Here is a 26,744-nt window from a genome sequence, read left to right on the forward strand (position 1 = left end):
GGGCTCATACAACTCTTACCACAATCCATACATACATCAATTGTGTAGAGCACATTTGTACATTCATTGCCCTCATTATTCTCAAAACATTTGCTCTCCACCTAAGCCCCTGACATCCGCTCCTCATTTTTTCCCCTCCCTCCCTGCTACCCCACTCCTCATAACCCTTGACAATTTATAAATTATTATTTTGTCTTATCTTACACTATCCGACGTCTCCTTTCACCTACTTTTCTGTTGTCCGTCCCCCAGGGAGGAGGTTATATATAGATCCTTGTAATTGGTTTCCCCTTTCCAACCCACTCTCCCTCCACCCTCTCAGTATCACCACTCATACCACTGGTCCTGAAGGGATTATGATTTTTTGTTCTGATGATGCCTAATACCTGATCCCTTCAACACCTTGTGATCGCACAGGCTGGTGTCTTTCTTCCATGTGGGCTTTGTTGCTTCTGAGCTAGATGGCCGTTTACCTTCAAGCCTTTAAAACCCCAGACGCTATATTTTTTGCTAGCCGGGCACCATCAGCTTTCTTCGCCACATTTGCCTGTGCACCCATTTGTCTTCAGCAGTCGTATCAGGGAGATGTAATGTTCTATTTCTATTGATTGTGTCAGACTAAGTATTACTGAAATTTTAGGATTTCTCAGAAACCTCTTATCTATATTTTGTGGCTCAAGTCAGTTAATATTTTTTATCAAGTACATTTGGTTGAGTATAAAGGAACATTCTTAGCTAAATAAAGCTGTATTACATAGTTTATGATTGGACAATTATTTTCCCTTTTAAAGAATATGAGAGGAAATGCAACAGTATGCTCCAACATAAAAATTGTGAGGATGAAGGAGGCTCAGGCAGTGTTTTGTTTTGTTGTGCATAGGTCATTATGATACAACAACATAAGAGGAAATAGAAGCATTTCACTTGAATTAACCCTTGTTATTTTTTAAGGCTAATGAGTATAGTGCTTTATTCACAAAACAACATAAAGCCAGAACTAGATATATACCTATGTTGCAAAAGAATATGTATACCCCTATCTCAGATCATATATAAAACTTATAGATTATAGGCCAAAATGAGAAAACTAAAATTAAAAACTTAGAATAAAACTCAGAAATAAATTTTTATGGCCTTGAATTAAGCTGTGGGTAGCTTCTTAGATATGATATCAAAAACAAGCAACTAGAGAAATATAGATAAATTGGACTTCATTGACACTGAAAACATTTGTGTTTCAGAGGACACCATCAAGATAGTGAGAAGATAATCTACAGAGTAGCAGTGAATTAGTAAATTCCAATTGTGCCTGATAAGGGATGTGTATCTGTAACATAAACAGTGAATTTCTACAACTTAATATCAAGACAGCCAAATTTCCAAATTGACAAAAGAATTTAATATACATTCAACAGTCAATTGTTTATATATACAAACAGCTAAAAAACAAACAAACTTACTGCCATAGAGCTAATGCCAACTAATAACAACCCTGTAGGACAGGGTAGAACTGTCCTGGTGGGTTTCCTAGACTACAGCTCTGTACAAGAGTAGAAAGACCTGTCTTTCTCCAGAGGAGTGGCTGGTGGCTTCAAACTGCTAACTTTGCAGTTAGCAGCCCAACTCGTAACCACTACACCAGCAGGGCTCTTCTAAGTAGCTAATAAGCACACAAGACTACTGCACATCAGAATTATCAGGAAAGTGCAAAACAAAATATCAAAGAGATACTACCTCACATCAATTAAAATGACTAAAGTAAAAAAGACTAACAATAACACATGCTGGCCAGGATGGGAAGAAACGAGAACCCATGTACTTTGCTAGCGGGTGTGTGGGGGGGGGTGTAAAATAGTACAACCACTATGAAAAACAATTGGCAGTTCCTCAAAAAATTAAACATAAAGCTGCCTCTTGTGCACTGTCAAGTCCAACTCACAGTGAACTCCACAGGACTAAGTAGAACTGCCCGACAGGGTTTCCTAAGCTGTAGTTTGCATCGACTTGATGGCAGTGAGTTTGTCTTGCTATGTAATTTTATGGGAGCATATCAGTCTTTCATCCTGAGGAGCTGCTGGTGATCCCAAAATGCTGACCTTTGGTTAGCAGGCAAGTACTTACCCATTGTGCCCCCAAAGCCCCTTCAGAGCTGCAGCATGAGCAGGAATCCCAAGAGAACGAAAAGCATCTCTCTAACAAAACATTTTTACATGAATGTTCATACCAGCATAGCTAAAAATTGGAAACAACCCAAGTATCCATCAGCTAAACAAAATGTGATGTAAGTTTAGAAGGATGTAAGGCAATAAAAATGAATGAGGTACTGATAGATGTTACAACTCAGCTAGATCTTTAAATTTTATGGTATCTGAAAGAAACCAGACACAAAAGAGCACATTATTATATGGTTCCATTTATAGGTAATGCCCTAAGTAGGCAATCCACAGAGGTAGAAAGTAGATCAGTGGTTACCAGAAGCTTAGGAATGAGGGGCTAAATTCACGTAGGGAGTGTGACTATTAGTATCCATGTGATGACGTTGAGAGATGATTTAACAGTTCTGGGATTTGGTAGTGGTAATTCCACAATTCTGAATATTCTGAAAATCACAGAATCATGTCCTTTAAGGGATGGGGTTTCTGGTATGTGAAGCATATCTTAACAGTGAAACATTTATAATCTTCCACCACCACCCATTTACCTTCCATGTTTGTGCTCCTCTTAGAAGGGGAATTTAATTCCTAGTGAATTTGACATCTGAGAAATTCATTTGATGTAGTCAGTTAATATGCCATATTATTTACTTAATCTTGTCGTCCTATTAGTTGGTGGAAACTTTTGCGAACGCCCCTGCTTTCTGAATGACAGTGTTTGGTGATCTCTATTGCTTCTGTGAAAAATCATAGTCATGTGTGTCTTCTTAGTCAACATATTTTTTAAAACCTAGAGTAACTCTAAGCCAGTGGTTCTCAACCTGAGGGTTGCGACCTCTTTGGGGAGTTGAATGACCCTTTCACAGGAGTCACTGGATTCATAACAGTAGCAAAATTAGTGATGAAGCAGCAACAAGAATAACGTTATGGTTGGGGTCACCATAGCATGAGGAACTGTATGAAAGGGTCGCGGCATTAGGAAGGTGGAGAACCGGTGCCCTAGGCCTTCATCAAGATGGCTTGGTAAAGTGGCTGCAGTAGTGTGCTCCAGCTTAGGAACAATTGTGAGGAGGGCCCAGAACCAGACAGGGGCTTGTCCTGTCTGCATGGGGTCACTCAGGGGACCAATGTGATGGTACCTAACAACAACAGCAACAACAGAGTGGCTTCCAAAGCTAAGCAAGATGAGAAAGCAGGACTCGAAATTGCCTTTAATGTAAACACCAGAGCATGTGCATGCACTCGGAGTGCTTATTGATCCATGCTTTTTTAACTGGGACACTCTTACAAGGTAGCAAGCAAGAAGCAATGACGACCTGAATCAGCTTTCCTTTGACGGCTCTTAGGACACACACAGACAGTACTCCAAAAGTGGGAGAGGTAGCTCTTCTTTGTAGGTGGGGGTGGTTACTTTGAAATGTAAACAATTATGTTTTGTTTTAAGTAAATATTTATTTTTTTATTCTTTCAGATGTTTTTATACCTATGCCAGAGAACTTACTAGTAAATTTAAATGAAAGTAAAGAGGTAAGGCACATTTTCTTACCCGACATGTTTAATTGAAATACTGAAGGAGTATATTTTTGAAATGACCTTTTTAAGTAAACTTTGCTTCTTTCTGTGACATTTCTAAGATGTGTAGCACTTTATATTTGATCATAGTTAAAAGTCCATTAGAGACCTGGTTAGACCAGAGGATGCACAGCGGTGCAGTAGGGATCTGGAAGCACAGGGAATCTAGGACAGACGAACCCCTCAACACCCGCGGTAGGAGTGGCGACACCAGGATGGAAGGGGGTGTAGAAAGGGAGAACCGATCTTGGAGATCTATATGTAACTTCCTCTCTGGGAGATGGGCAATGGAGAGGTGGGTGAGGGAAGACACCGGGGAGTGTAAGATAAACTATCAAGGGACCAGGGGGAAGAGGGGAGCGGGGAGGGAGGGGGAGGGGGAAAAAAAGGGAAACTGAGCTGATTCCAGGAAGCCAAGTGGAAGGTGAATTATGAGAATGACAAGTGCAACGAATGTATAAGGGTGCTTTGCTCAATTGATGTATGTACGGATTGTGATAAGAGCTGTACGAGCCCCAATAAAAAGATTTATTAATTTTTTTTAAAAGTCCATTAGATTGAGCAGCTCTTGATTTGCCTGTGAGGTGATTGTTTTTAAGTCTTATGTAGCAAGTTATTTTTTTAAACGTTTCATTAGGGGCTCATACAACTCTTATCACAATCCATACATACATCAATTGTGTAAAGCACATCTGTACATTCTTTGCCCTCATCACTTTCAAAGCATTTGCTCTCCACTTAAACCCTTAGCATCAGGTCCTCCTTTTTTTTCCCCTCCCTTATGAGCCCTTGATAATTTATAAATTATTATTTTGTCATATCCTGCCCTGTCCGATGTCTCCCTTTACCCCCTTTTCTGTTGTCCGTTCCCCAGGGAGGAGGTCACATGCAGATCCTTGTAATCGTTCCCTCTTTCCAACCCACTCTCCCTCTACCCTCCCAGTATTGCCACTCACACCCCTGGTCCTGAAGGGAGCATCCGCCCTAGATTCCCTGTGCCTCCAGCTCCCATCTGCACCAGTGTACATCCTCTGGTCTAGCCAGACTGTAGCAAGTTATTTTTAATAAGGTCGAAAATAAGCCTTTCCACAAAGGAGGAAAAGCTAAAGGGAACCTGTCTTGCCAGCCCTTTGGGAACTTGGGAGGGTTGCTGAGTTTAGCATCTGGTCACAAAATGAGCACATGAGCTAGGCTGCTCTCAGTGCCCTTTGCTTTTCTGATTCACAGAGTGTCATTGGGTCAGTTCAGAAGAGACTCTTATTACCTGCCTGGGAATTGCCATGACATAATACAGTGAGAGGTGAACAGAATGTGTCTGAGGGGGGGTGTTGTCTACCCTGTACATGCATATATGCCATAGGGGTAACATTTAAACTAGCAAGTCCGTGGTCTCAGCTGTTGGCAATGGTGATTTTGCCATAGTGAAAAGAATTTTTCACCCATAACTTTTTATTTGTAGTGAAGAACAACTTGAATATAGGTAGTTGGGTTTTTGTTTGTTTTTCATTTTGTTTTCCTTTTGTAGTGATAATGCTAGATAGCAACTTTACTGGATATTTTACATTTTGCAAGGGGAAGAGTTCAACTCACTTTGAAAATGAAAAGAATTGAGTATGTAGAAGTCATTGAGAAGGCCATCTTCGTGGCAGTAAAATAAATATAAACTGGATGGTTCTTTTGGTACATTTTGGACTTATAGTCTTGCTGGACGATTGCATGTGCAAAGACTATAAGGCCCCAATTTTGATTTGTCTTGCTTGCCAATTTATAATGTTGACTTGAAATTGCTTTCTTGTCATGTGAGCAGTTTCATTGTTTATTGTACTGTCTGTAGATTCTCTAACCATCATCATGATTCAATGTCTCTCGTCTATTGTATTATTTATTGACTAACTGTGGGGGAAAGAAAGTATATTTTTAATCTAACTCTTGAGTTTTCTTGCTTTATTTCACAAGCTTGTCCAAGATTTACTGAAAACTATGCCACAAATGTTTAAAAAGACTCTGGAGACCCAGAGTGCCTTGGGACCTACACTTCAGGCTGCCTTTAAGTTGCTGTCCCCAACTGGTGGTCGAATGTCTGTCTTTCAAACACAACTCCCAACTCTTGGAGTGGGAGCCCTGAAACTACGAGAGGAACCCAACCAAAGGTCGTCTGCTAAGGTGAGACAGCTGTCCTGGTATAAGTTTCATGCTGATGCTCTGGCCCTTCGATCATAGGGTCTGTTGATGTGTGTGTGTTTTCAGTTGGGGGAAGGGAGTGAATATAAGGGGATTTGTAGGCATTTTCTCTTTCATATAGTCATTCCCAGCTTATTCCATTATTCTCTTACATGATCTGCCTCCTTTCACTCTCAGAGTTTTAAGCAGGCTACTAGCAATCCAACTTGCCTTTGAAAGAAAAATCTGGCAGAGTAAGAGAATATGCTGCTTAGGAACAAAGTAGAACCTAGATGGCCAGTTTGGAATAGTCCTAGTTGGATATATGAGTAGTGACTGTCAAGGATTGCATTTGAACCCTTCGTATGCACAGACATAGAGTCTGACACCTCTTTCCCAAAAGACTATGGGAGCAAAAGTTGTTTGCTATAATGGTGTCGATCATAGTGTTGACTGCCTAAATACTCCTGCTTAATGGGTGTCTTGGAAGAACTATAGCCGCAGTATTCCTTAGAGGCAAGGATGGTACGAGTTTGTCTCACATATTTTGGGCATATTATCAGGAGAGACCAATCTCTGGAAAAGGACATACTTGCTAAAGTGGAGGGGTAGCAAAAAATGAAGGCCCTCAACAAGATGGATTGACATAGTGGCTGTAGCATGGGGTCAAATAGAGAACAATCGTGAGGATGGTGCAGGACCAGGCGATGTTTAACTCTGTTGTACAGTGTCGCTTTGAGTTGGGACCAGCACCGCAGCACCTGGCAACACTGGATGTATGGCTTGAATAGTTAGGTGATTTCTGCTGCTCTGCTTTTTTACATCCATATGAGGGTCTTTAAAAAGTTTATGGGAAAATTCCATTATCATTTCATTCCATTTTTCATGAATTTTCCTAAGTGCCTATGTATGTGTGTGTAAAATAATGATAACACCTATCTCTTAGAGTACTTAAGGGGATTAAATAGATAGTATGTGTGAATTGTTTAGAACAGTTTCCAGTGTAGTAAGCATTTAATAGATTTTAGTTGTAAAAAATATTTATCTTTACTAATCAGGAAATTAGTACCTGTGTTGGTTGCATTTCTTTCTCTTTTTTTCATTTCTTTTAAACAAATTATAGAAACAAATTTAAACCAAACTAAAAAGCAAAATATAGAAAATTACTAGCAGTAAGGCTTCTTACTAAAAAAAAATATATCAGAAAATCTAACAAAAAAAATCTTTGTGTAATACCCAGAGGCAGTCATTCTTAGCAATGTTGATATACATTTAAAATGTATGACAATTACTGTCATTATTTTTTAAGATTAATCTTTGTTATTTGTTATTAATAGGAAATACATCTGACACCATCCACTGACTTCTATAAGAAATTAGCCTTGGACTGTTCTGGTCAGCAGGTAGCTGTTGACTTATTCCTTCTTAGTGGACAGTATTCAGATCTGGCTTCTCTGGGTAAGTTCTTCTCATGATTATTTTTTCTCAAGTGAATATTAAATACTATTTATATGATAGTATTTGAGGTAGGGTACAAGTAAAAGAATTTTTATTCTCTCGTAAGAGTTCTAAACAATTTAGTCTGTTTTGAACAGTACAGTCTTTTATTCTAAATATTTAGTGCAGAGAAATGTCTATACCTCTGTATCTTGGAAAGATAAAGCAGGATTGATTTAAATGTCTTAATTGCTTTGAGGTTGTAATAGTAGATTGCTGTATAGTTAAAAGGATTGTGCATTCTCTTCCAGGTTGTATTTCTCGGTACTCGGCAGGTAGTGTCTATTACTATCCCTCCTATCACCATCAACATAACCCAGTCCAAGCACAGAAGTTACAGAAAGAACTGCAAAGATACCTCACTCGGAAGATTGGCTTTGAAGCAGTCATGAGAATTCGGTGTACCAAAGGTAGGGACACAGACTTAGGAGAACAAATGTTTATGATACCCAAAAATATAGTTGTTTTTACATAGTCTTGTAAAATATAATCTTCAAAGTTATGAGGGAGTTTTAAAACATGTGTGGAAAATGGAATAAAAGGTTATGGGAAAAATCCCTAACCTAAGAACAGTTAGTTGTTATGAGGTGACCTTGCCCAACACTTGCCCGCATGAAGCGATCACTGAAGCGTTATGGGTTCTAGAGCAATGTGGAGTGAAGAGATCAGAGTGTGCTCAGCCATCTGGTATCTAAAAGGCTTGTCATCAAGCAACTATCTAAGTGAACTGTCAGCTCAGTATACACAGAAGAAGCATTCCAGCCTATGTGACCCAAGAATTATAAAGAATAAAATCTAATCAAAGGAGGAAATTGTGTTAGAGCTTAAAATCTGAGCACCCAGATTTCAAAAGGTTATGGATGACAGTGAAAGCCGAAAACCCACTTACCAAGTCCCCACCAGTGATGTAAATAATCTTGCCTTCAGAGTGCATTGGAAAGTGGAATATAGTAGATGTTAGGTTAAAATTTAACATATGATCATTTGTTTCCCTTTGACTCATTTTTAATTTGTTCTAGTGGCTATTAACTTTTGCTTCCTCTAGGATTAAGATTTTTCTATGTTTTATTTTGTTGTCCTTGGAGATTTTTAATATTATTTTCCTTATATGAAATCCAGAGACTATAGAGACAGTAATTAGGTTAATAATTCCTTGGGGTTATAGCAGGAGAGGTTATAACATAATGAGGAGCTAATAGTAATGGGTACAAGAATGAAGAAAATGTATTAATCAATTAAAATGGATTGTGGTGATGATTGTACCACATTTTAATATGTTTAAACCATTGAACTGTATGGTTTATGAATTATATGTGAATTTTTAAAATAATGAAAAATTTCAACCAACTCTTTATGGTAGTTACATAATCTGTTGTCAATTTAAGACTTAAGAGTAAAGGGGTGGAGTTTAGCCTGTCAATCAGGTCAGAGCTTGCTGACCTCATTTGGGGACCCTAAGGAGATCAATAGCTTGCTGGAGGCAGGACACACACACACACACACACTCCCTATGAGACATTCCTGTTGACAAGCCACATGGAGACAGGCTAATGGCAGCCAGGGCCTTGGAGCTGGAGGAGCCATGCCTTCACTGAGATGTTTCTACCACAAATAGATCTACAAGACTTTCCACCCACTGGGCTGGCTCTTCCTGCATTCAGTGTCATTGCATGACTGTTTGCGTCTAAAGAGGAATATATGGACTAGAATGGACATATGGGGTAATATTGAACTTATCGACTTGATCTGGATGGGACTGGGATGTTTTGTCAATATACAATTGCCCTTTTATATGAGACACTATACACATATGAGTCTCCCTGGATTTGTGTCTCTAGTCTACCCAGATTAACACTCTCCCATACTTTGCTGACTGACAGAATACATAGTTAAGAGAAGAAACAACGTGAACACAAAACAAAATCCTAGCAACTGTTATGAATATAATAACCAGAGAAAGTTGACCCAGAAGATTTGTGGAAATTATCAGAGTGTATTATTAATATCACATGCTGAAGATAATTTAAAAATAATCACAACAGTACTGCCAAAAATTTAAATGGCTTCAGAAGAGAACATGTAATGACAGATATCATTGTTGATGCCAGATGGATCTTGACTGAAAGCAGAGACTACCAGAAAGATGTTTATCTGTCTTTTATTGACTATACCAAGGCAGTCAAGGCTGTGTGGAACATAGCACTTTATGGGTAACATTGCAAAAACGAAGAGGTCCAGAACCAGTATTGTGCTCATTCAGCACCCGTGGATACGCTGAGAGGCGGCTGTGTAAAACAAGAAGGCGCTCTATGACTGAAAATCAAGAGTGGTGTGTGCCAGGGCTGTATCCTTGCACAATACTTTTTGATCTGTATATTCAGTAAATAATCTATGTGAATGAGAATTCATTCTTAGGATTAGAGACAAGGTCATTAACAGCTGCGATGTACAGATACCACAACCTTCTCTCCAGAAAGTGAAGAAGACCTGAAGCACTTACTGGGGATCAAGACTACAGCCTTCAAGATGAATTACACCACAATTTAAAATAAAAGTCTTTACAAGTGGAGATTTCTACCTTTGGAAGTTATGAATAATGCTGCTATGAGCGTTCACGTACAAGTTTTTGTAGGATGTGTTTGAATTTCTTTCAAGTAACTTCGGGTCTGTACCTGAGTTATATGGTAACTCTATGCTTAACTTTTTGAAGAACTGCTCAACTGTTTTCCATCATGGCTGTACTGTTTTACATCTCCATTAGCAGTATATGAGTCTATTTCTGACCTCTTCATCAGTACTTATTTTCTGTCATTTTTTATGTTAGTCATCCTAGACTATGTAAAGTGGTACTTTGATGTGGTTTTGATTTACATTTCTCTAATAATTAAAGGTATTGAAAATTTTTTCATCTGCTTATTTACTGTTTGTCTATTTTGGGAGAAATGCATATTCAAACCTTTTCCTATTTTAAAATTTTTATTATTTTATTATTGATTTGTAAAAGTTCATTATATGTTTCAGATAAAGATCTCCTATCAGATGAGAGTATATAATTTACAGAATTTTTTTAGCCATTCTATTTTTTTCAACTGGTACCCTTTAAAAGCATAAATGTTTTCAAATTTAGTGATGTCTACTCATATATATATATATATAACTTTTTTCTTTTACTGTTTTATAGACAAAATCACTTCATAATCTAAGGCTACAAAGATTTATGCCCTTCTTTTCTCCTAAGATTTCTAGTTTTCTCTCTTACATTAATTCTTGGCCCACTTAAGTTATTATTATTACTTTTAATCATTTTATTAGGGGCTCGTACAATTCTTATCATAATCTATATATACATCCATTGTGTCAAGCACATTTGTACATCTGTTAGCATCATCATTCTCAAAACATTTGCTTTCTACTTGAGCCCTTGGTATCAGCTCATTTCCCCTCTCCCCCACCTTCCTTCCCTCATGAACCCTTGATATTTTAAAAATTGTTTTTATTTTGTCATATCTTACACTGTCCGACATCTCCCTTCACCCACTTTCCTGTTGTCCATTCTCCAGGAAGGAGGTTATATGTAGATCCTTGTAATCGGTTCCCCTTAAGTTAATTTTTGTATTAGGTGTAATTTTTGTTTTTGGCTTACTTTATTCTGTGGATATCCAATCTCCTAGCATCTTTTTTAGAAAGGTTATTCTTTCCCTCATTGAATGGCTTTTGCACCACTGACAAAAGTCAGTTGATCGATAATGTGAGCCTATAGTCTGTTGATATGTATCTCTTCTTGTTCCATTACCACATTGTCTTGTTTACTGCTGCTTTGTAGTCATTAAGAAATGGGGAATTGTGTCTCCTCCGATTTTGTTCTTTTTTAAGGTTGTTCTAGACACCTTGAATTTCCAGATGAATTTAAGAATCATCTTGTTCATTTCTGCAAAGAAGCCAGCTGGGTTGTTTTTCCCTTCTTCTTTAATTTGTTTGCCCCAACTGGGATTTTTATAGGTATTGCATTGAATCAAAAGATGAATTTGATAGATATTGCCAAATTACCAATATAAAAATATCTCATTCACAAGCTACTTATTTAGATCTGTATTGACATCAAAAATGCTTTAGAGTTTTCTGAATATAAGTCCACACTTACTAAATGGACTCTTTAATGCAGCCTCCCTGACGCCGCGACCCTGTCAGACAGCTCCTCATGCTGTGGTGACCCCCGCAACCAGAAAGTTATTTTCATTGCTACTTCATCACTGAAATTTTGTTACTCTTATGAATAGGACGACCCCTGTGAAAAGGTTGTTTGACCCCCAAAGGGGTCGCATCCCACAGGTTGAGAACCGCTGCTAGTTTTATTCTTTTTAATATTATTATAAATTTGTTAGTTTCCGATTTTTGCTTATTGATTGCTACTGTGTAGAAATATTGGATGTCCCATTCTTTCACAGTTGACTGACCTTTTAAGATTTTCTACTTAGCAAAATAGAAGCAATTTAATACACCCCAGTGGTGTAGTGGTTATTCATTGGGCTGTGAATGCAGCAGGTTCGGCAGCTCGAAACCACCAGCCATTGCACAGGAGAAAGACAAAGCTTTCCACTCACACATCTCAGAAACCCACCCGGGCCGTTCTGCCCTGTCACTGTAGAGTTGCTATGAATCAGAATTAACTTGATGACAGTGATTTGTGTTTGTTTCTTCAACTGTGCATCAATCTTCCTTGAGAGAAGTGTAGTCAGAATGCTCCTTAGAAGGGAGGATAGATAGTAAGATTTTATCTTACAGCCTTTGGATATATTGCATGTTAAAAATGTGGCATATATGCAAATATATCATGTTACATATGTTCTATGGAGATATACATAAGTATATAACTATGTAGAAAAAGTGCAATATACACCTAAGAGATTACAGTAAGAATGCTGGAACACAAGGAATGAGAGGGTGCCCTTGCTGGGATAAGAGGAATTACCTGTAGTTTTTACAAGAATAATGAATGCAATTCAAAAATAAGTATCATGGAAAATAGAAGGATTTAGGTTTCTATTTATGTACAAATATAGAAAGGTATCCCAGATAATGTGATTTCAAAAATCAGCTATGCTCTTGACTTTTTAATTTAAAATTAAGATAAAAATAAATGCAGAGAAGGCTTTTATATGCATGAGAAATTTTTTGATATATATATAAAAGATATTGATATAGAAAAAAGTGTGTTAACTTTGAATTTGACTTTTGAAACTTTTATGTTTTATATCTTTGTATATTTTTATGAACCCATATAAAAATATATCCTTTTTCACATTACCAAGAGCCTGTATTTGACTTGTTATGAAACTTATCCTAAAACAGAAAAAGAAACTTGAACAGGTCAACTGCTGAATAACCACTACACCTTTGGGGTGTGTAAAATAGCTTCTCTTTTGCTAAGTCTTAAAGTCTTGAGTCAATAAGTCTTGAAGATCCATTATTTTTAGTATAAATAGATCTATCTGATTCTTTTCATTTCTACCATGTATTCAGTTGAATATGCAAATCACCTGACTGAGAGTGTTATAATTTTTTTTTGCTCTGACTTAAACTTTTACTCATATTAATTTGGTACTTATAGAAGTCTATACATTGATTTTTAGGTATAAGATTTTTATAGCCTAACATTAATTTAGAATTTTGAAAATTATCTTACAAATAAGTTTTTAAAAGATTCATGTTCCTACCTTCATTGAAAAAGATATCTAAAAATAATCATTTATAAATTATCAAGGGTTCATGAGGGAGGGTGGTACAGGGAGGGAGGGGAAAAAGTGAGGAGCTGATACCAGGGGCTTAAGTGGAGAGCAAATGTTTTGAGAGTGATGAGGGCAATGAATGTACAAATGTGCTTTATACAATTGATATATGTGTGGTTGTGATAAGAGTTGTATGAGCCCCTAATAAAACAATTAAAAAAATTTTAAAGACTGCAGAATTAATGAATTTTTATTGTAGTGTTGATGAAGAATAATAAAATACTGTGGCCTACCAAAAAGAAAAAGAAATCTATTGAGAAGTCTGAGAGGCCGGCTCCAATCCCATCTACGTGGACATCTGCCCCTCCCCCCAGAAGAATTTACTTCAGAGGACAACACTGAAGTTACAGCTCAGGGAGAGGGACATGTCTGATCAGAGCACATGGGAGCAAATGAAGGGGGAGAAAGAGAGAGTGGAGCACATCCTGGCCCAGCAAGCATTGAGGACGATATCCCTACTCAGAGCAGTCAATGCACAGAGTGGACCATATGGCTGATCCCACTATTGAGACACGACATCCTTCACTGACCCACAGCCCTACAGGGGACAGCACTGGAGACAAAGTGGTGTGGGAATTGCGCCCAATCTGACCCACCACACCGAGGCGAAACACTGAGGGCGTACAACAGAATATCAAGGGGTGCAGAGCAAGGAAGTCCCAAGGAAATACCAAAAATAGACTTTGGAGCCAGCGCATGGCACTCCATCAGACTGGACCAGAAAATACTCCTAAAGGTCAACAAACAGACCTTGAACAAGGAAAAAAGAAAAAGACATCTATTATCCTTCACTGTCTCTATATAATTTTTAAAATAATAATTAACAAATGATAATATCCATAGATTACAAATACACCGATGATAGCTTATTTTCTTGGGGAATGTCATAATTTACAGTATCTGAAGTTTTTTGTCTTTGCCAGTCTGAAAAGTGGCCAGGATCAAATATCTGTATATAAGTACATATAAATAATTTTGTTTACTTTTTCTCTTCTAGGTCTTTCCATTCATACTTTCCATGGGAACTTCTTTGTTCGGTCAACAGACTTACTCTCTTTGCCCAATGTCAACCCAGATGCTGGGTATGCAGTACAGATGTCCGTGGAAGAGAGTCTTACTGACACTCAGTTGGTTTCTTTTCAGTCAGCACTGTTGTATACATCTAGCAAAGGTAAGTTGTAAATGTAGTTCTATAGCATGCCCTAAGATGAACTCCCTCCTGTCTTGGGTCAGTGAACACCAGGGAAACAGTGACAGAGATTGTTCCAGTAATTGCAGCAGTGGCCTCAAACAGACCAGCGATCCTGATGGTGGGTTGGGACTGGGCAGCTTTTCATTGTGCACCAGAGGAGGGCCCCATAAGGTAGCGCCCCCTCAAAGGCAGTTAGCAGCAACTCCTTTCAGTAGAGGCCTATTGTTCCTCTTCGAGCATTAGTGCTCCTGTTGATCAAGCGAGATAGCTGGTGTTCATTTTCTAATTTGTTTTAGTTTATGTATTTTAACACCTACCTATTGAGGGAACTATGTATCAGATACTCGAACTATGTATTAGATGGTACTACAGCATCATAGTTTATTGTCCCCAGCAGCAGGGAGCAAGGCCTACCCTGTAGTCTGTTGACTAACTGTCCTCAGGGAGGATGTCTGTAAGCGTCTGGCCTCCCCCCACAATAAAACTTAATTCTAGAAGGGAAGACAAACAATAAACATGATAAATAAGTAAAACTATATCTCATACAAGATAGGTTCAAAAAGTTTGGAAATTTTTCATTATCTTTAGCTCCATTTTTCCACAAATGTTTTGAAACTCCCTCATATACTGGTAAGAGTTAAGGATAAAAATAAAGGAAAGGAGGTAAACAAGTGGCCATCTAGCTCAGAAGCAACAAAGCCCACATGGAAGAAGCACACCAGCTTGTGTGATCACAAGGTGTAGAAGGGATCAGGTATAAGGCATTGTCAGAAAAAAAAAAATCTTTCCATAGTGAATGGCGGGGGTGGTGCAGAGTGGACACTCAAAGTCCATTTTTCGGCCACGGGAGATTCCCTTGCAGAGGGGTCTAGGGGAGGAGACGAGCCAGTCAAGGTGCGATGTAGCACCAATGAAAAATACAGCTTTCCTCTCGTTCCTAAATGCTTCCTCACCCCCCACTATCATGATCCAAATTCTACCTTGCAAGTCTGGCTAGACCAGAGGATGTACACTGGTGCAGATAGGAGCTGGAGACACAGGTAATCTAGGGTGGAGGATCCCTTCAGGACCAGCTGTGTGAGTGGCGATACTGGGAGGGTAGAGGGAGAGTGGGTTGGAAAGAGGGAACCATTTACAAGGATCTACATGTGACCTCCTCCCTGGGGGACAGACAACAGAATAGTGGGTGAAGGGAGATGTTGGACAGGGCAAGATAATGACAAAATAATAATTTATAAATTATCAAGGGCTCATGGGGGTGGAGGGAGGGAAGGGGGAGGAGGAAAAAAGAGGACCTGATGCCAAGGAGCGTCGGGTGGTTTCAAATTGCTGGCCTTGTAGTTAGCAGCCCAACGTGTAACCACTATACCACCAGGGCTCGAGGACTCCTATAATGAATACGCAGCACCACTTTAAATGTAGGATGAAGTATGTTGGATTTCTGATTCAAAAGAGCAAATAACCAAATCCATTGCAGTTGAGTTGAATACTCATTCTGACCTTTGTGAATATATATTAATATTAAATATAATACACATATAATCTATCCTATCTTAGAACAGTGGTTCTCAACCTTCTTAATGTTGTGACCCTTTAATACAGTTCTTCATGTGCTGACCCCGATCTTAAAATAATTTTCCATTGCTACTTCATAACTGTAATTTTGCTACTGTTATTAATCGTCATGTAAATATCTGATATGCAGAATATATATTCATTGTTACAAATTGAACATAATTAAAGCATAGTGATTAATCACAAAAATAATATGTAATTATAGATTGTGAAATATTTATTTCTAATTACAAATGAAATTTTGTCTTTAATCATGGTGTAGCATGGATAACAGTCTTCATGCCGGGTACTCGTATGTGGATGTATCTCTATATGGGCATACCCTCCTGGAGACGGATTGAGGAGCAGTGTCTTGGTTCCTAAAACCATCGGAAATATGTGTTTTCCAATGGTCTCAGGCAACCCCTGTGAAAGGGTCGTTTGACCCCCAAAGGGGTCGTGACTCAACGCTGTCATAGAATATCCCATTTTGCATTTAATGAAAGGATAGTTTAGTCCCTTTTCTGCTCATTGAATTTTCTTGTTACTCTTTTTTAAAATTAATGTGTAACTTACATACAGTAAAATGCAGCTTTGTAGTATATAGTTCCACAAGTTCTGAAAGACTGTTATGTAACTACCACCATCAAGATATACAAGCAACTCCCCCCTGAAAATTTCTCTGTTCCTCTTTATAGTGAACACCTTTCCCATCTTCCATCACTAAATGCCACTCATCTCTTTTCTGTCCCTAGTTTTGCCTTTCCCATAACATCTTATAAATGGAGTGGGTCCCAAGTATCTTTATTTCTAAGAAACTTTCCAAATTTCTCATGTGTCGACCATAGACCTGCAATCAAAGGCAACCACTCTGATTATTTATGGAGGGGAAAAAAGGGGAGGTAAATGGAAAGACTTAGCAAAGCCAATTTTTTGGTGACCTATTTTATTGAATGGCAGCTAATCAAGACTATTCCTGAGTCTTCAACAAAGAAGACCCTCAATTGATGAAGGTTCTGACCACATTTCAAGTAAGGTCATTATAGCTGCTTTTATTTGAAGTCATTATTACTATTTTGGGCATGCAAGAAAAGTATTTGGAAAATGTTATCCATTTTCTATACTTGTTAGAATACTACTAACAGAGTACAAAGAATAAATCATTGAATTACTCACCCCAAAAAACTACTATCAAGTGTATATATGATACTCCAATCCAGTGGTTCTCAACCTTCCTAATGCCAAGACCCTTTAATACAGTTCCTCATGTGGTGATGACCCTTCGACCATAAAATTATTTTGTTGCTACTTCATCACTGTAACTTTGCTACTGTTATAAATCAGGTGACCCCTGTGAAAGGGTGACTCAATCCCCAAAGGGGTCACGACCCACAGGTTGAGAATCACTGCTCTAATCTGATGTGGATGAATATTTAAGTATCATCTTTAATTTTTTTATCTTTAATTTTCTATACCAATTAAAACGCAAATCTTCAGGGTCTTTTCAGTTTTTAGTAATACAAATGCACTATAAAAAACGGGCTACACAAAAATTGCAGAAATTCCTGACTACCTCCACGATAAATCTCTCTGCTCTCTAACTTTTTATATACACATAAACCCAAGGTATGCATTCCATAAACACTATTCAATAGTCTTTTGGAAAAAATTACTTAGTAGGTTGTGGTAACAGTCCCATGTTGAGGCCTGTAACTTTACTGTGTGCTTTTAAATAAACACCTGCTTTTCTAATGTGTAGTAGAAAAAAAAAATGGAATCACATAGTATATACCCTTTTAAATCTGTCTTCTCTCACTGACATAGTATATTTGACATGGATCCTGCCATGTTGTTACATCTTTTTTTTTAATCATTTCATTGGGGGCTCATACAACTCTTATCACAATGCATACATACATTGTGTCAAGCACATTTGTGTTGTTACGTCTTTTTATCACTAGTCACAGGGGTTTATTATGAAGAAAACTAAGAAAATGGACAAGGGCAGTGGGGAGAAAAAGGGCAGGAACATTATTGCAAGGATTTCTCTCCATCCTGACAATGGACCTGTTTATTCTGTAATGACAGCAAAGACTGTCCCATAGAACCTTTGTTGGGGAACTTTAACTCCATCACCCTACAACCTCAGTGTTAACCTTCTAGACATTTTTGGCCATAAAATTCAAAGAACACTTAAAAGGAATGGTATTTGAGCCCCTGGGGATGCCAATACTGCTTTTTGATGTGATATTAGAGTGCAGAATTCTTCCAGGGGTGGGGGGCAGTTAGACACAAACACTGTCTTCAGAAATAAGAAACAGCAGCTTCACGGCTTTTTTTGTGTGTTTTTAAAAAAATCATTTTATTGGGGGCTCGTACAGCTCTGATCACATTCTATACATACATCCATTGTGTCAAGCACATTGTACATATGTTGCCATCATCCTTTTCAAAATATTTTCTTTCTACTTGAGTCCTTGGTATCAGCTCATTTCCCCCCTCCCCTCCCTTCTTTATGAACCCTTGATAATTTGTAACAAAATTTTTGTCTTAGGCTGACCAATATCTCCCTTCACCTACTTTCTGTCGTCCATCCCCCTGGGAGGGGTTATATGTAGATCATTGTGATCGGTTCTCCCTTTCTCCCCCCACCTCCCCTTAGCTTCCTGGCAGCTTCGCGTTTCGATAGTTTCATTGAATCAGAGCTTCTGCTATTTTATAGAGCCCTGGTGGTGTAATTCATACCCTGGGCCGTCCAAAACCACCAGCAGCTCCTCCGGAGAATGACTGGGCTTTTTACTCCATAAGCAGTGACCCCTGCAGGTCGCTTTGAGTCAGCATTGACTGAATGGCAGTCAGTCTTGAGGCCCACTCACCTGTCACTTGGTGATGCTGGGAGCTGTGCCACCAGCGGAGCATCCATAGTGAACAGGTTTTCACAGGGCTCCCAGCTTAGAACAGACTAGGAAGAAGGAAGATGCAGTCCAGTCCACTTTGTGGAAAACCAGGCCCTGAACACCTTAGGAACAGCAGTGGAACATTATCTGGTATTGTGCCGGAAGATGGGCCCCTCAGGGTGGACGGTGCTCAAAACACAACTGGAAGGGCTGCCTTCCCAAAGAAGCTTCGGCTTTCAAGACATGATTTATTTGTGGAGAGGATATGATTCAAAATGAGAAGAAACAGCTGTCAACATCCACTCTTAATTAAAATGTGGAATGTACAGAGGATGGACTTGGGAAAATTAGAGGTTGTAAAAAAATGGACCAGGTAGTATTTTGTCCTTTTGCACATGGGCCACTGTGAGTTGGAGCCAACTTGATGACACCTAATAAACTACAGTGATTTTGTAGCAAGTCTTTTTTGACATACCCACATACTAATATATGAGAGGGCTTTAACATGTGGTGGGAAAATTAAATGAAAATGTCCCATGCACTTGTGGAAGCCCTCCTCTCTGTTTTTGGTCTTCATTGGCAAAGTTCACTCTCGAAAGGTGCAACTGTTGTCTCAATATGTACTCTGACGTGACTCTGGGTGATCATCATTCTGTTGCACAGACGTACTGAGGCTCTGTGTGGCAGAGATCATAAGTAAGCTAGTGGAGAATGAACCCAGAAAAATCCTGACTGTGTTCTAGAACTTTCTTCTAGAACCATTATTCTAGCAAGTCTCAGTACTATGCCGCCAGCAAAACATTCTTTAATAGTTGGTGATGAGATTTACACTGGTGGTAGAATGAAGCAAGAGTTGAACCCATTTTCAACTCTTTTCAGCAAGTTAACTATGCCTCTAATGTAGGAACCTGAAAGTAGGTCTTATAAAATCCTTTAACCTCCCAATCAAGTGGGGGTGGGGCAGTGGGAGATTAGATAGAATTAGAGAATGGAAACTTGGGGAATGGAATATAGTTGAGTCTAGAGGCTGAGATGACCAAGAATACAATACTCAGAAGTGCGGTTGGGGAAAAGAAACAATTTAGCTAGTGAAAGTTGCTGCCCTTTCTTATACTCTGGAGTGGGATTGCTGAATCATAAGATACTCATATTCTTGCTTTCGGAGGGAGCACCTTTCTGTTTTCCATATGATTATTACCATTTTACCACTCCAACAATATACAAGAGTTTAGTCTCCCCTCAACCTCACCGGAATGTATTGTTGTTGTTGTTGTTGTTGTTGTTGAGAGGTGGGATGGATCAGTGGCATTCTTGCCATGGTAAGATAGTATCTCCTTGTGGTTTTGATGTGCAGTTCTACCCACCAGCTGTTCTTCAAGACAAAGATGAAGCAGCTCCTCCACTAAAGATCCACAGTTTCAGAAACCCTATATTGAGTTGCTATGAGTCAGAATTAACTCAGTGGCAGTGGTCTTGTTTGGTTTTTAAATGGCTCATGATTGCAAATGTTTTCACTATTTATTGATTGCCTTAATATGCCTTCTTTAGTGAAGTGTGTGTTCCTGTCCTTTGCCATTTTTTAAGTAGATTGTCTTTATTGTGAGTTGTTTGTTTTCGTTATAATTTAAAAATCAAACCTTTATCACATACGTCATTGGTGTAAGTTCTTTATCTCCCCTTTTGGTAACGTGTTTGGGTGAGCATTAGTATTTAATTTTTATGAAGTCCCAGTTAACAGTTTTATCTTCTATCATTTGTGCATTTTAAAATTTTGTTTGACAGGCTATTTATTCTGAAAATCGGGTCCCCTAGTTTTTTTCCCTATATTATCTTCCAGGAACATTATAATTTTCACTTTTACATTTAGGTCTCTGATCTACTTTGAATTTTTGTGTATAGTTTGATGTACAATTGTTGATATTTGTTATTTTGAATAGTTATAAAACAGAAAGCTTAGTGACCATTTAGCTTATTTCTTTAAAAATTATTTCTGTGATTAAAAAGCAAAGTATGATTATTCAGGATTTTAAATGTCAAAGCAGACTACAGAACACATGTTGGGTAGAGTAGTCATATCTTTTACCACACATGTAAATTCAAAATATAGCTGTAAAGTTCAGAAAAAGAGACTTTTAAAAAAATAATCAAAACCCCAAGCAAATTAATGTATTACAATCACTTGAGTATAATTGCTGTTCTCTTTTTAGAAAGAGCTTCAGCAAGGGATTGTGTAGTCAGGAACTAAAACTTCACAGTTTTACTTGTTAAACTTTTGACACTGTGTCTACATACTGTATAACTCTATTGAGTTCTAAATCTGTGATTATAAATAAATAAATAAATCTCAGTGGTTTTTCCACAAACTCAAAAATAGAAACTCACTGCCATCCAGTCAGTGCTGAGTGATGGTGCCCCCATCAGACAGGGTAAAGCGGCCCTGTGATATTCTGAGACTACCTGTGGAGTAGGAGCCCTGTGTTTCTCCCGAGGAGCAGCTGGGGCTTCTGAGCAGCCAACCTGACTGTGCGTGACTGATATAAACCATTTAAATATTTTCCTTACCATCAGTTATATCTTTTCCCCAAAGGTGAAAGAAGAATCCGTGTTCATACCTTGTGTTTGCCTGTAGTTTCAACTCTGAATGAAATATTTCTTGGGGCTGATGTTCAAGCAATAGCAGGGTTATTGGCCAATATGGGTAAGAGTTATTATCTTTTTAAATATTTTATAGGTAATATTATTAGACATGTAGCTTTGTTTTTCTTTAAGTGATACCTGTTAAATAATTTGAATGAAATAATCTTCTGCAGATGATAGTATTATTATTTTCCATGATAAAAAAGAATATCTTTTTCCTTGTGTGTGTGCCTGTGATGTGTTTGACTTAAGTTAATGGGCTTATCGTTTGCAGCATTTAAACAGCTTTATTGAAGTGTAACTTAATATGCCTTGACATTTCTCTCATTTTCAGTATATAATTCAGTTGTTCCTAGCGTATGTACAGGGTCGTGCTGTCATCACCAGTGTCATTTCAGAGCATTTCGTCACCCCACAAAGAAACCACATGCCAGCTGCAGTCACAACACACTTCTCTGACCCTTCTCCACTGGCCTCAGGCAACCACTAAGTTATTTTCTGTCTCTATTGATTTATCTGTTGAGCTTAAATAACCTCCTCTTACTTAGTGCATAACACTAATACTTCATTGCTTTTTCTAAGTTTATTAACTTAGATTATAAGAGCTTGAAGTGCACCATAAAGATTATTAAACATTATACTTGGAATCATGGAAAACCAATTTCCTACCACACTTCAGTTTTTTAGCTTTGACCATTAACCAAATCATGTGGCCTAGCAAAAATGTTATAGATATTGCTACCTCTTTATTTCTTTTTCAGATATAGTTGGCTTCTTGATTCTTTTTAATTTTTTAAATTTTGGGTCCCTTTTTCAAATATCTATACAACTCATTGTCAATTTAATCCTTGCATATTTTCTCCTACAAGGTAGGTACAAGTAGTTTATTAGCTTAAATCTGAAAAGAAAAGGTGTTAAGCATGTAGAAAGGCTTATAATCAGAGTAGCAGGATAGATGATAGAAATCTGTCTAAGTAACTCTAAGAGCTATTTTAGTAAGTCTAAAATAAAAATTATATGTGCTGAGAAGCATTATTTGTTCATTGCAGTATTTTTTGTTAGTGATATATCGTGATGAATTTTAATCAGTAGCATCTTAGATTCAATGAAATGCAGTTTTTCCCATTTTACCAGACACTAGAGCTCAGAAAGCTTACTTGCCAAGTTGTCATACAGTGAAGAAGGAGCAGAGTAGCATTACTTCAGGGGTCAGTTTGATTATCCAAAGCATGGATTTTCTTTTTAACTTTTTTATTGTGATTTAGGGAAATGTCTACAAAGCACATCATCAGTTTTACATTCAATGATTTATTTGTTTGTTTCAACTTAATTATTTAAAACCCCTTGATGTATTATCATTTATCCCATTTCCTTCCACTGTTTCCGCTTTCATTTCTCAGTCTTTCCCAACTGTTTTAATTGCTGTTTGCCTCTTGTGTATGTAATCAACTGGAGGGAGACTTTGTATAATTTTTCAAATGGTCTTTTATACCATTGACAGTGGTGTTGCTAAGCCTTATCGTCTTCTCTTTTGTCTCGCTCTCCACCTCCATTAGCTGTTGACAGGTCCGTCACTGCCAGTCTGAGTGATGCTCGCGATGCCCTCGTGAACGCTGTCATTGACTCCCTCTCAGCTTACCGTTCTTCCGTCCTAAGTAACCAGCATCCTGGACTCATGGTTCCTTTTTCTTTGCGGCTTTTCCCACTCTTTGTGTTGGCTCTTCTTAAGCAGGTAAGGAAAAAGGAAAGGAGGAGGTGGGGGGGTGAGGGTGGAGCAGAGGAGCCAGAACTCTGCAGGGAATGTGAAATGCCAAGTGTTTTATCCTTTGAACTCCTAAGCATTATCTATGTAACTTCACACCAGTTATGTTTTCTGAGGACATGGACCCTAGCTCTTATTCGAACTTTGAACAGATTTATAACCAAAGAAGTTCACCAATAGCAGATCTAAAGCGCGTGCCTTGGTAATAAGAAATGCTTACTAAGTAAGCATTCCGTAAATGTTATCTAAGATTCGTGGGATGATCAGTTTTCTTTTTATCCATATTTTCAAAAATATTTTATCTTGAAGGAAGGAGTCACACATGAGACTCTTCATGGCCCTGCCCTCCTCCCTGCATTAGTTCAGCCCCATGACTCTTCATAAGGGTCTTTAGATAGACCTACTCAAACCTGCCTGCTCATTTCCATGATGTGGCGTGCGCTTCCCTTGTCTTTAAGCTCAAATGTGATTTTTCTGGCAGTTGCCTTTTCATCTGCACCTCTTTCCTGTACAGATTTACACTTGACAATTATGTATGTCTCTCCCTACCTCCCCGCTTTCCCCCTCATAGAAAGGAAGAAAAGCCTGAGCTGGTGGAGAAGGTTTCTTTTTCCACTGCCATAATCAACCCAGCCTGCCTGCTACATTGCCTCTCCCAAGTGTAAGGCAGGCTGCTCCTCCTTCCTCTGAATGGCATTTGAATCTACAGCTGTTGTTTCTTTTACTCCAATGATGTGTTTTACTTCCAAATATAATGTACCCTCACAGAAAGTAAATATATTTTAATATTTACAAATCTGAGCTCTTTCCTCAAATGCTGTATTTAACTGAGGCTTGCCATCTCTGGTCTGTTTATTCTGCATCTGTCTCTCCTCATCCCATCCCACCTTTACTCTGATCTTCTTTATTCTTCCCTCTTTTATTTTATTTCCCATAGCACTTACTACTAACAGTTATACTTATTTATTTTCTACCTCTACCTTATTAGAGTAAGGATTTTCATCTTTCATTCACCAGTAAGTCCCAGCACCTAGAACAATTCCTAGTGCTTACCATACCAGTTACCCCCAAGTTGATTCTGCTCAGTGGCAGCCCATGCATATCACAGTAAAATGTGCTCCGTAGTTTTTAATGGCTGGTGTTTTATAAGTAAATTGCCAGACTTTTATTCTGTAGTTCCTCTAAGTGGTCTTGAACCTCCAACCTTTCACTTCACAGCTGTGTATGTTAACTGTTTACACCACCCAGGATTCCACCTAGTACATATGATTTTCATTTTTAAAACCAATATATAGATATTATCTTCTTTCATTTCCTACAATACTCTTTTCTCTTCCCTAATGACTATCCCTGTGCCAATTGCAAAAGGCCTCAGAGCCTTTTCGAATTTTCCTTTATCTACAGTGTCTAGACTTGTTTTAATATATAATTTCGTTACTAGTCTTTTTTTTGCTAGTCTTTCTTTTTATTTTTCCTATCAATTTAAATGCTTAAAATCTTACCTCAAAGTATGAGTCTCCAGAAAGCTATTGTGACCCCTAAGATTATAGGCACTCCCATCGGCCTCCTCAGATGGAGAATAGGGGGGCACACAGAGCCCCGAAGAAGGCGTGAGGCCTAAAAAGGTCCTGATTTCCTGTGTTCCACTAGTCAGCGGCTGCTCGAAGGTTCTCTGCTTGTTTGTTGGTCGATCTGCACATGTGGTTTGTATCATTCAGTTTCTCTTCCTGGGGGAGAAATAAAGACAGCCAGGCTAACCATCACTTCTTTATTAGGTCCTGTTACGGGCTTTCGTTTCGTCATCTACAGTGTCACTTCAGCCTTCTCGTGGCCTTGCTGAGATTGCTACATGACTACTCGTCCTGGGTAGAAAGCACGTCAAATGCCTTTGTCCTGATTGAATAATTAATTTCTTTAGGCTTTTGATCGAGAATAGCCACTGTATAATAAATATGGTATTTTTCAAAGAATAGTTAATGATAAATTTGCTAATTTTATCTGAAGATATTCTTAAAAGATCTAGCATTTATAAAGTTTTTTACATACTTTTAAAATAGATTTTTCTCTCCTGGGTGGGGGCATTGTTTTTTGTTACAGAAATCATTCCAGACTGGGACAAATGTTCGTCTAGATGAGCGCATTTTTGCTATGTGTCAAGTGAAAAATCAGCCCCTGATTTACCTTATGCTAACAACTCATCCCAGTTTGTATCGAGTGGATAACCTCTCAGATGAGGTAAGGTTGTTTCATTGTTGTACTTTTATTAAGTGTAGAAGCCTAATGATATGGAATCAAATACAGAAATGAGAAAGGGCTTATATGTTTTTTAAAGCTTTATAATTTATTTCTTCACTAAGTTTGAATAAAAAAATTCTGTTTGCACCTGAAATTAGTGACTTTCTTTACATTTACTAAGAAAAATACATAAAGTGTATCTAAGTAAATGATATGATTAACAAATTGAACGATTCAACCTTTGTTTATTTATTTAAATAAATTGTTCTGAAAAGAATATTCTAGGCGTAAAAGTCCATCTGAAAATCCCAAGTCATTGTCCCGTGTCACTGTCCTTGAGTTAAAGGGGGGAGATGTGTAGGTTGTAGCACGTTCAGCCCTTCATTGGACATTTACCCATGTTTAATTTATAAGTATAAACATAAATCGAAACCCATAAACCCAAGCTAAAGCAAACTCACTGTCATCAAGTTGATCCCGACCAACTGACGTGCCCGGGACAACTGTTCACAAGGGAGGATACAGTGAACTAGGAGGCAGAATAGGGTGATCAAATGCATCATTAGGCTAATTGCCCGGGATATCCCATGAAACCATGAACCTAACCTAGTCCCAGGAGGTAGTCCATTGTACAACCTCAAAAATGACATGTGTGTTGTTTTTCATTGTTGTAAAGATATCTACCACACAATGTTTTAGCAAATGTTTCAACTTGTTACAACTTCTGACAGTTAATCAACTATGCAATCCTGCCCTTAATTAATATGAATTTTCCACCACTCTAAGCCAAAAATATTTTTAAAAGAAAAAGCTCACTAGTATCACTTGCAGCACGATTTTTGCCATTAGCCAGACTCATCCCTTTCAAAGCACAGCAGTTGGTCTCTAGTCACCTGGAGCAGCAGGGGAAGAAGGCCTGTCAGGAACAGGAGGTGGATCCGCTGCATGTGGCTAGTTGCCTCCACAAACCACCACTGCCTTTGCCATCAGCCCCAGACTGGATGGTGGTCGGCTACCATTCCTGAACATGGTTTATCCAGAACAACTGGATAAAAAGAGGGGGAACACACAGCGAGCTCTAGCGGCAGCTCTTGGGCTGCCAGACACAGGTTCAGCAGTTTGAGACCAGGTGCTCTGCAGGAGAAGGATGAGCCTTTCAACTCCGGGAACTGACGGTCTCAGAAAGCCACGGGGCAGCTCTGCTGTTCTACAGGGTTTATATCCGTCGAATTGACTCGATGGCAAGAACTTTGTTTTGTTTTTTGTAAACCCAGATCCCAATAGGTTGTATTTGTTTTT

At 38.4% G+C, this 26,744-nt stretch overlaps 1 protein-coding gene across 2 annotated transcripts in view; it reads left to right on the top strand.

Annotated features, from left to right (window-relative positions):
- Positions 1–26,744, top strand: part of SEC24A (SEC24 homolog A, COPII component) — a 94,302-nt gene that overhangs the window by 56,638 nt on the left and 10,920 nt on the right. For both annotated transcript variants that reach the window (XM_075541568.1, XM_075541567.1), the window contains 8 exons: positions 3,625–3,680; positions 5,682–5,888; positions 7,223–7,343; positions 7,634–7,792; positions 14,166–14,339; positions 21,399–21,509; positions 23,005–23,180; positions 25,308–25,445. In XM_075541568.1, the coding sequence (XP_075397683.1) occupies positions 3,625–3,680; positions 5,682–5,888; positions 7,223–7,343; positions 7,634–7,792; positions 14,166–14,339; positions 21,399–21,509; positions 23,005–23,180; positions 25,308–25,445 (1,142 nt within the window). The remainder of the gene's footprint in view (positions 1–3,624; positions 3,681–5,681; positions 5,889–7,222; positions 7,344–7,633; positions 7,793–14,165; positions 14,340–21,398; positions 21,510–23,004; positions 23,181–25,307; positions 25,446–26,744) is intronic.

The sequence above is a fragment of the Tenrec ecaudatus genome, chromosome 2 (assembly GCF_050624435.1).
Source record: "Tenrec ecaudatus isolate mTenEca1 chromosome 2, mTenEca1.hap1, whole genome shotgun sequence".
Lineage (NCBI taxonomy): Eukaryota > Metazoa > Chordata > Mammalia > Afrosoricida > Tenrecidae > Tenrec > Tenrec ecaudatus.